General features: G+C 33.8%; 1 protein-coding gene across 1 annotated transcript in view; it reads right to left on the reverse strand.

Annotated features, from left to right (window-relative positions):
- LOC144439911 (uncharacterized) overlaps positions 1 to 9,172 on the reverse strand; it is an 11,049-nt gene extending 1,877 nt beyond the window's left edge. Inside the window, exons 1-15 of the mRNA XM_078129143.1 lie at positions 9,112 to 9,172; positions 8,436 to 8,708; positions 7,343 to 7,642; positions 6,238 to 6,564; positions 5,704 to 6,033; positions 4,963 to 5,292; positions 4,398 to 4,694; positions 3,603 to 3,896; positions 3,000 to 3,242; positions 2,439 to 2,702; positions 1,928 to 2,013; positions 1,355 to 1,577; positions 1,044 to 1,154; positions 492 to 658; positions 12 to 134 (exon numbers count right to left, since the gene is read on the reverse strand). Coding sequence (XP_077985269.1) covers positions 12 to 134; positions 492 to 658; positions 1,044 to 1,154; positions 1,355 to 1,577; positions 1,928 to 2,013; positions 2,439 to 2,702; positions 3,000 to 3,242; positions 3,603 to 3,896; positions 4,398 to 4,694; positions 4,963 to 5,292; positions 5,704 to 6,033; positions 6,238 to 6,564; positions 7,343 to 7,642; positions 8,436 to 8,708; positions 9,112 to 9,172 — 3,429 coding nt within the window. The remainder of the gene's footprint in view (positions 1 to 11; positions 135 to 491; positions 659 to 1,043; positions 1,155 to 1,354; positions 1,578 to 1,927; positions 2,014 to 2,438; positions 2,703 to 2,999; positions 3,243 to 3,602; positions 3,897 to 4,397; positions 4,695 to 4,962; positions 5,293 to 5,703; positions 6,034 to 6,237; positions 6,565 to 7,342; positions 7,643 to 8,435; positions 8,709 to 9,111) is intronic.
- Positions 9,173 to 9,384: the final 212 nt, after the last annotated feature.

A 9,384-nucleotide genomic window follows, 5' to 3' on the forward strand; every position in this document is an offset into this window, starting at 1 on the left:
TTTCAAGGTACCTTCGCTTTCTGGAAGAATCTTTCCGCAGTAATCACTTTACTGGCATATCCAAACTGAGATATCTTGCAGGTCAACGAACTTTCAACCATCACGTGCTTTGCAGCCAGGTATCTATGTACAACCTACAGGTAAATAAAACCGTCTTCTGTCATGCTTCAGAAGGCACAAGTGACTGTTAATGTTATTCTAGTCATTCTCAGGCACACAACACACATGAATAGTTTATTGTGGATTCCGTGCATTAAACAGTCTGTCCGTCCGTTAATTGATTGATTGATTGATTGATTGATTGATTGATTGATTGATTGATTGATTGATTGATTGATTGATTGATTGATTGATTGGTTGATTAGTAGGATGGCTGGATGACCGATGAACCAACCAATTGAATGATAAGTTTATGGAAAGAAGATAAATTATTGGGATCTAAGAGTTTTACCGAGACAATGAATAACAAGACATCTCTGACCCATAATTACCTTATTATCTGACAAGTGTTCCATTCCATTTATGACGTCACTAATAAAGGATAACAATTGTACTTCAGTCAGTGTTCCTGTACCACTTTCAAAATGTTCATAATTGTCTTCTAAGAATTCTGTCATGTTGCCATTCGAAAAATACGGCATGATGAGAGAGACAGGGGCTGTGAATGTTTAACAGACAAAATAATAACTAAAATATGTAATATAAAACTGTCATCAAGAATTGCATGATAACCATGGGCAAGGCAAGTACCTTTTATAAAATTATTACTCTAAATTCCAGAATATATTAAATAAGATGTCGTTCGCTTTCGTTACTACTAAGTTGACATAGTAACTGTTGTAACATACAACGTTTTCTCTTCAGAGGGACATTTAACTGTTGGAGCACATGAAGAAGCAGTGGGCCAATATTTATAAACTAAACTTCCAAAGGTGTATTAAAGATATATTTACTAAAGTGATTTGCAAAACTGGTAAAATGTTCTGGCACTGGTAACGTTTAAAGATAACTTCCAGCATCAAATTTGTGTAAATAGTACTCACAAGTTTGTTTGATGCATCCAAGAATATTGATTATATTCGGGTGAGTTGGCAAAGACTTCAGCAACTCTATTTCCTTCATGATATCCTGTTCTTCATTTTCGTCTGCATCTTCTATAATTCAAGAAAGTACAAATATGTTGCGCATAAATAACAACAAAATTTTAGAAACTAATTATAACAGAGGCATATTTTTAAATGCTCGTGGCTGTCTAGGGTTTTCCTACGGTACTGCAGATGTTGGAGGTAGCTCCATATCTCAAGTTTCTCATTTAAAGAGCGTCCTGTGGTCACTATTATATTAAAGATCTTACCATCACACATTTTTATAGCCACGTCTGTGAATCCATTAACGCTACCAATGTGCAAAGCAGTTCCTTTTGAAATCACATGATGATCGCCATGGTGAATGTTGGTTTTGATTTTTAAGCGATATCTTGGAAACTCTAACGCCAATTCAACAAGTTTCATGTATGTCTTTTCTCCTTCCATAGATGCCTTGATCAAGTCAGTATAAGGAGAGTTTCCGGATTGGGCCTAGTATAAAGAAAGATACTTCGATAAGTACAATTCATATTGTCTAGTTACTTGTCAAGAAACCATTTGCTGTGTTTACAAGCGTCCTATTAAAATATAAACAGACTTGAATAAAATTAAGACAAGAGACGGGAGCTGATGAGGTCAATTGATTAATGAGACACGATAAGTCGGGTCATGTTGTTTATGTTTTTCAGAAAAGGTCCCGAGTATCGTATTAAAATGATAAACTACGGTTTAGATTATATTATCAACTCCTATTTTGATGTGGTGGTTTTTAAGCTGTTGTTTTCTTGTCAAGAAACCATTTCCAGTCAACAATCACATGAATACAGGAATCTTCCACTTACGGTTAAATTCACGTCCCCACCTCGTACCACCCTATTTTCTTGTCCACCAGGTATATTTACGTATGGGCTGTCTGCGTTATTATTTCCTTGAAACAAAACGAACACGGGTACATGATGGAAATATATTGCCTTCGGTAAAAGGGTTTGAATTGTTACACATTCGCGCATTATCTGTACATGGAATTGAAATTGAATTAAATGGGAATGTTTGAGAATAACATGTTTTGATAGGTAAAATAAGTACATATAGGCATTATATCTACCTTAAGGTTGCAGATTCCTTACTTTTTAAGATGGTAATCAATAAAACCCCTATTACACACTAATTCACCAGCGCCATGTGTACCATTTTTCCTCCATATAAGATTTAAAATAAGCAGATATATTTATGAAAATGACATACTAAAATACAAAGATACCTTAATTAAAGAGTTCGCCTACGTAAAACTCAACGACATTATCAGACTATGGTGAGCTGCATAAAACACTGAAAGAAATGACAAGAACTAACCTGCTAAAACCGCCAGTTGTGTGACTTCGTATGGCTGTTCGTCCAGTCCAGTCACTGTATTAGTTAGAGCCGTAACTGCACATATACAGCCTCTTCCTCCTATTAGTACATCTCTTCGTTCTATTTGTTGTATATGTCTATCACCCACTTTACGTCTCTTTAAGTACACAAATACCACCACGCCAATAACAACCACAGCCGCTACTGCAAATATTGTCCCGGTTATTATGCCAGCACTTGATGAGTTATCGTCTGGTGTTGATACTAATAAAATAATACATATTTTCATTTATTTTGATGTGTTAAAGGGTATCTATATGATACCATATGCCGGATTCACAGTTCTTTTACTCATAGCCCAAACTTATGTTAGATATTGCTATCATAGACACAAAACATTACAGCGGTCAGTTTATCTGAATTTTTTTTCAGCTAACATAACGCTGTTCTTTTTATGCTGGGTATTATCAAAATATAATTAAAATACACATTCCGTTTTTTAATTGATTTCTGGATAGGGTACTAAATATAGAAACATGACTATGTATGTGTTTGACATACCTTTGGCAGCATCGAATTCTGACTGCTCACATTCACCACTAAGTGTACAGTACACAATTCTGTATGTTGCACTTTTATCGGTGACTGTATACTCAGTAATCGTAGCATTGACACATTCATTTTCAACTACCCAGTCATCACTGACAGATAATACTTCAACTTGTATGCACAAAACGTCTGGGTCTTCATGCAGAGTCCAACTTAGTGTGCCAGAATTTACGTCAAGTGTAACTACTGGCATACCTGTAGATTTGTGAACCAAAACACATCAACTAACTAAAAATTAACAACAAACTTGATCTTTTCATATATATATATATATATATATATATATATATATATATATATATATATATATATATATATATATATATATATATATATATATATATATATATATTGAGATATATATATATATATATATATATTGATATATATATATATATATATATATATATATATATATATATATATATATATATATAATATTGCTATACAAGAATGTTAAGCTGCGCACGGTATTTAATAATATTGCTAGACTAATGTATGTTACTATTTCTATATAACGTATATTTTGCTATGACTAGTGCAACGTATACTCACCGTATGTTTTGAAAGTGTATTCATTTGAGTAAGGTCCAATTCCTAGTTTATTTTCAGCTCTGGCTTTAAGCACATATGTAGTATTATCAGTCAAATCAGTAATTGTTATTTGAGTGTTTCTACTGCCTTGTCCATTTGATGGCCATGGTTGCCAGTCTTCATGTGTTGAGTTGTGATATTCCACATAATACATTATGCTTTCTGGTTCTCCTCCATCAAAACCAGGGATAATCTCAATAGTTAGGCTAGTGTAACTTCTTGATATTTCAATGTTTTTTGGAGCATCTGGACCACCTGTAATAGATATAGACCATTCTTATTGATTACTAGATGTAGTATTGAATATTACCAACATTAACCGATGCTTAAGACAGGTGTTACCTAACAAGGTTTAAATTATGATACTTGTAGGGTTCAAGTATATCATACACGTCATCTCCCAGTTTGATAATTTTTTTATATTATTTTTTATATTTATTCATATCATGTTTCTAGAAATAATACAATACTTTATCATTTTCCAATCTACTCTTCCTTATTATGTCATGTTGTAAGTATTTGAAGAGACAGTGATGTTTTCCATGGAAATGCGTAATGTATTAAATATGAACTTAACAAAGGACGTTGAAATTCATGTCACTGCATAAAGTACCCAATGATATCACTATTAACTAGTTATACAAGTTCTACAAAAAATGAATTACATAATGTTAACTTTGCATAAATATTACTAAAATATGATACTATAATATTGTATGATATAATTTGCAAAGCTTCAACGACCATTTTACTTACTTTTTCCTTGTAGTGCAACAATGAAATTTGCAATGCCTTTATCGTTTTCAGCTTTGCAGGTATAGTTTCCATGATCAAATCGCTCTGTTTTAGTCAGTGAAAGTGTGCTCCTAAATTGAGTTCCACTATTAGTTTGCAGGATAGAAAATTTATCATTGATGTCAACTTCATTACCATTCTTGTACCACGTAATTGTTGCATCAGGGTTGCTATCAACTTCGCATATCATCGTTGCTGGCTCTCCTTCATCTGCTGTCGATTGTGAATTTTCTTTCTCATTTAAAACAAATGGTACATCTGAAAACACAAGAAACATATATCAACACTAAGTAGGAGTATTTTGAAATTTAGCATTTTCTATCCGCAAGTGCAAGCAGTTAGTGCAATGTTGCAAGGCCAATATGAAATCTATCAGCTGAAAACAATATTCGCAGTCACATTTATTTCTCTCATTGAACAGTGTAGTAAATATATCATGTCCAATTATAACTTGGTTAAAATTTAATATATTAAGTCGATTAAGTATTGTATTATATTTTCATATGTTATTAATGTATAAACTTACAATGAACGTTAAGTTGGATTTCATCTGATTCCACTACATCGTCACTGAATTGGTCATTCCTGCCTTTACATGTGAATATATCCTGGTTATGGTATGGAGTCAATGTAATGTCAAGCTGTTGTGTAGTGACCTTGCCACCATTAAGCCCATTAGATTGTTCAGCAGATCTCAGCGTCTCTCCGTCACTTGGACTCCATAATACACCATTCTTATACCAGGAGATAGTAGCTACTGGATTACTACTTTCTGTTGTACAGGTCATTGTTAAGGTCATGTCTTCTTGTACTGGGTTTGACTTGTCAGCTGATAGCGATACTTGCAAAGGGGGAACTGAAAAGTATCAATGATTACAATAACATCGATTAGACAATGAATATAACTCATAAAGCATGTTTTTTGTTGTTATTTGTCAATCACTGAAACTTGTCATTACATTTCTCTGTTTTTTATTCTGTCCGTGCGTATAGTTGAACTCATTAATTAATGACAAGGTTACAAAAGACGGTAATATTGATTGAAAACGTTATTTGATATGTAGATTTAAAAAAAAAAAGAGTTAATGTATTACGAAAATCATGAAAGAGATTATGTATTCATCCTGGACCCGGTGATAGCAAATAGTTCACAGCTTAATTAAAGAGACAAACAATATGTTTGATACAACCAAGAATATTACTAGCTCTGTCTAAAGACATTCACATATCTCCAGAATTACCATTTTTAAATAAATGGTATACTTACAGTAGACATTGATCCCTTGGTTTGCTGACTCAACTTTTGTATTCATAGGAAACCGACTGTTTCTTCCATGACATTGAAATTGTATACCATTGTGAGATTGACTTAAGGTGATATGTAGTTCCTGTCTTGTTTTTTCACCACCATTGTCACTCCAACTGGTTGTAGAAGTCTTTATGGTTTCTGTTGTAGAACTTGTCAGAGATACACCATTCTTAAACCAAGATATGTCAGCATGTGGATTACTACTTTCTGTTTGACAGACCAGTATCAAGGTGTCACCACTCTTAACAGGATTAGTGTAACCAGTGAGTGTCACAGACGATGGTTTGACTAGATGGAAAACAAGTGAAAAAGTTTCAACTTTCTCTATATATACATTCTTTGGTGTTTCTACATTTTAGATAAACTCGGAAACATCACGAACAATATGTATTAATAACATTGTGTAGGGGTCGTGCCTAGCACATCTTCATTTGCAGTATAGTCATAATGATTTCTCTTGACACAATTTTCGTAGAATTATCATATACTTACAGTATACTGTAATCTCCTTGATGGCAGACTGTACTTGATTTGTACTGTAATAACTATTCCTTGCTTTACATTGGTACCGTGCTCCATTGTGACGTGGCTGTAGAATGATATCCAACTCCTGTGTTCTTTCTATCCCATTATGAGCACCATTAGAATCCTGTACAGTATTTGTACTCTCACCATTACCACTAGTCCATGAACCATCATTCTTATACCAGGATATCTCAGCTGCTGGATTACTACTTCCTGTTGTACAAGTCAGAGTTAATGTCTCATCTTCTTTTCTAGGTGTTGAATATCCACTGATAATTACATATGTAGGGGGAACTGGAATTGAAAGTATTTGTATTAAAATATAATAACGCAAAATCGCAGTTTACTTAAGTACAAATTCATAGCCCATTGTAGACAAAGTTTAATTACAAGAACAATGTAATAAACAATAATATGAAGTCCAGTTACATTAAAGCACTCTAAGCTGTACAGTGTCCATAACTACACAATGCCTGTCAGTATACACATTCATATGTGAGATTAATAAATGCATAAATAACGTTTAATTTAATCTAAATTAAAAATGAGCCGTTTAAATAAAATATCAATATAACCATCGAAACATAATGTAGAAAACGTAATGAAATACGTATATTTGTCTTCGTCCAGGTATTTGGAATTCAATTAAATTGATTAATTATGTACGTGCTCCTCTTTAACATTATTTAATTACTAGTAATGACACAACAAATAATATTGTTAACTAAAACGTAATTACTTTGCATTTCATTATTCCTATTCTTCATTTGCATCTATTTTCACTGTTACGTTTCTCTGTCTAAACGAATATACCTAAATTCATTTTAAAGTAACGAAGCATTGATCTTTTCGTACTCAAATAGATTGGGAAGAGTTCCTCGGTCAAAGTGTATGCTTACAATGACAATTTTTTGAGCAAAATTATGTAATAAACATAACTGCCATAGGAAAATGAGTAGAAGCCATGACTTAGTGTAAATATACATGCACGTTTTAAAATATGTCTATCATTGCCATGTTCAGAAACTTACAAGTAAATTTGAAAGTTAAACAGAGTGCATTCAATACTTACAGTAGACAGTAAATGTCAGTTCACATTCCAATGGATTAGATAGAACAGTATTGATGACTTTACATGTGTATGTTGCTGTGTTGTCACTCTTGCCAATTGCTAAGGCATATGTTCTTTCAATAGTATTACCATTGACTGATTGTGTTGGTGACAATGGACTCGATTCCTCATTTTTATACCACTGCACTGTAGCCACGGGTTTACCATCGACAGCTTCACATGTTAGGGTTACAGTACCAGTATTTGTAAGATAATAGGAACGTGATGGAGACCGGGTACAGGTTGGTTCACCAGGAGGATCTGATAACAAATGTGTGATTAAGACAATTCGTTATCAGTGTAGTATCTGCTATTTTATATTTCTGATTTTATAAATTCTAGTTCTAACAAGAAGTTACCCTAACACAAGCAAACACACATATTATACATCTCGAGACATAGTCTGGCATACTAGTACACGAAATATTCTTTCCGTAATTGAAAATTGTTCTTTAAATTTCCATATTAATGGTTGACATTGCTATTCTATATATGCATGCATGTTAAGGATGGCATTAGGTCTCCTGTTCTCTCTTTTACCGTACCTCCCCCTGGAGATATGTAATATCCGGGCATGTAAAGGGCAAACAATATTGAACACTGGTATCGATGTATTTAATAGACATGTGTACCTGCCGTTATTGTGATACAATCAAGTACTAGGGAACTGCTTTGTTGAAAGCTACAACGGGGTTCATGACGTGTAGCTCATTAATTAATATGCAATGCATGTTGAAGTCATGGATGGAAAGGTAACCGTTATTTTGTTCGTTTGTTCTAGTTGACCGAAGATGTCGGCGTTTCAAATAATCATCAGTGTGGAAGAATGACCAAAGCTGTGTATCAGGCATCTCATTCAATGTATATATTACGATTCAATGTACGTGGTAGTCGTTCAAGTGTTACCGTTAGTTTGCTTGTCAATTATTGCTCATGAATCGGTGCAGATGTCGCTGTTTCAAATACTCATAAGCGTGGAAGCATAACCAATAAGCTTTGTGTCATATACCTTATCTGGGAACAAAACTTTAAAATTAAGTATATAGTTACTCACAGTGCACTGTAAGTGTAGCAGGGTTCGAGATAGCTTCACCAAAAGCACTAGCAGCTACACATCTGTATTGACCATCATCACTCCTATCAATGTTATGTATAACTAATGATCCACCAGTTACAGTATACTTTGAGTTAGTTTGCAGATTTCTACTATCCTTTGCCCAGGTGATAGTAGGGGTTGGAACACCATCAGCCTGACAGGATAATGTTACAGATGATGTCCCTTCATTTCGTGACGTACTTGACGGATGACGAGTTATTGAAGGGGGATCTGCATTTAAATGATAATGCAATAGAACAAATCAAACGAAAATGTATAAGAAACTTTATAATAAACGAAATAGCATAGTAATGATGTTAACAATAGGGTAATTTCCTTAACAGTATTATGAATGTAGTTTTGATACCAAAACACATAACTGAATATATAGTAAGTCGGGGTTTAGTAGGTTTGTTACAGTTCGCTGTTTCGTTTTTGTTGACATGTTTCTTTAATTTGTTGTCAGGACAGATAAATTGACAATACTGATGGTCTACTGAGCGAATCAAGAAAGAACGACAGGTGTTAATTTATGCATTATTATCGCACGCTCACAACAAGGCAATACTATAATTTCAAGTATAATCAAAAGATGAACTTCGACAAGAACACACCACTAAAATTTTCGACTCACCTGATGCACTTATTGAGATTAATGATAAAGAAAACGCCACAAATTGTAACGCCCCTAGCATTCTGAAAAGTTACTCTGACTGTCACTTTTCCGGGTTCACACAAAAGGTCATTTGCACTCATTGCAGTATTTTGCACAATGCAAATGAAAACACGTCTTACATGTCACCTTTACAACAAGGTCACCGTTTTCTGAAAAGTTGGGTAATAAGGGTCCTTTGTCATCTCACTATTTCATAGCAGTTACTCGATATGCTGCGAGACACAATTGAAA

The sequence above is a fragment of the Glandiceps talaboti genome, chromosome 9 (genome assembly GCF_964340395.1).
Source record: "Glandiceps talaboti chromosome 9, keGlaTala1.1, whole genome shotgun sequence".
Taxonomy (NCBI): Eukaryota; Metazoa; Hemichordata; class Enteropneusta; family Spengelidae; genus Glandiceps; species Glandiceps talaboti.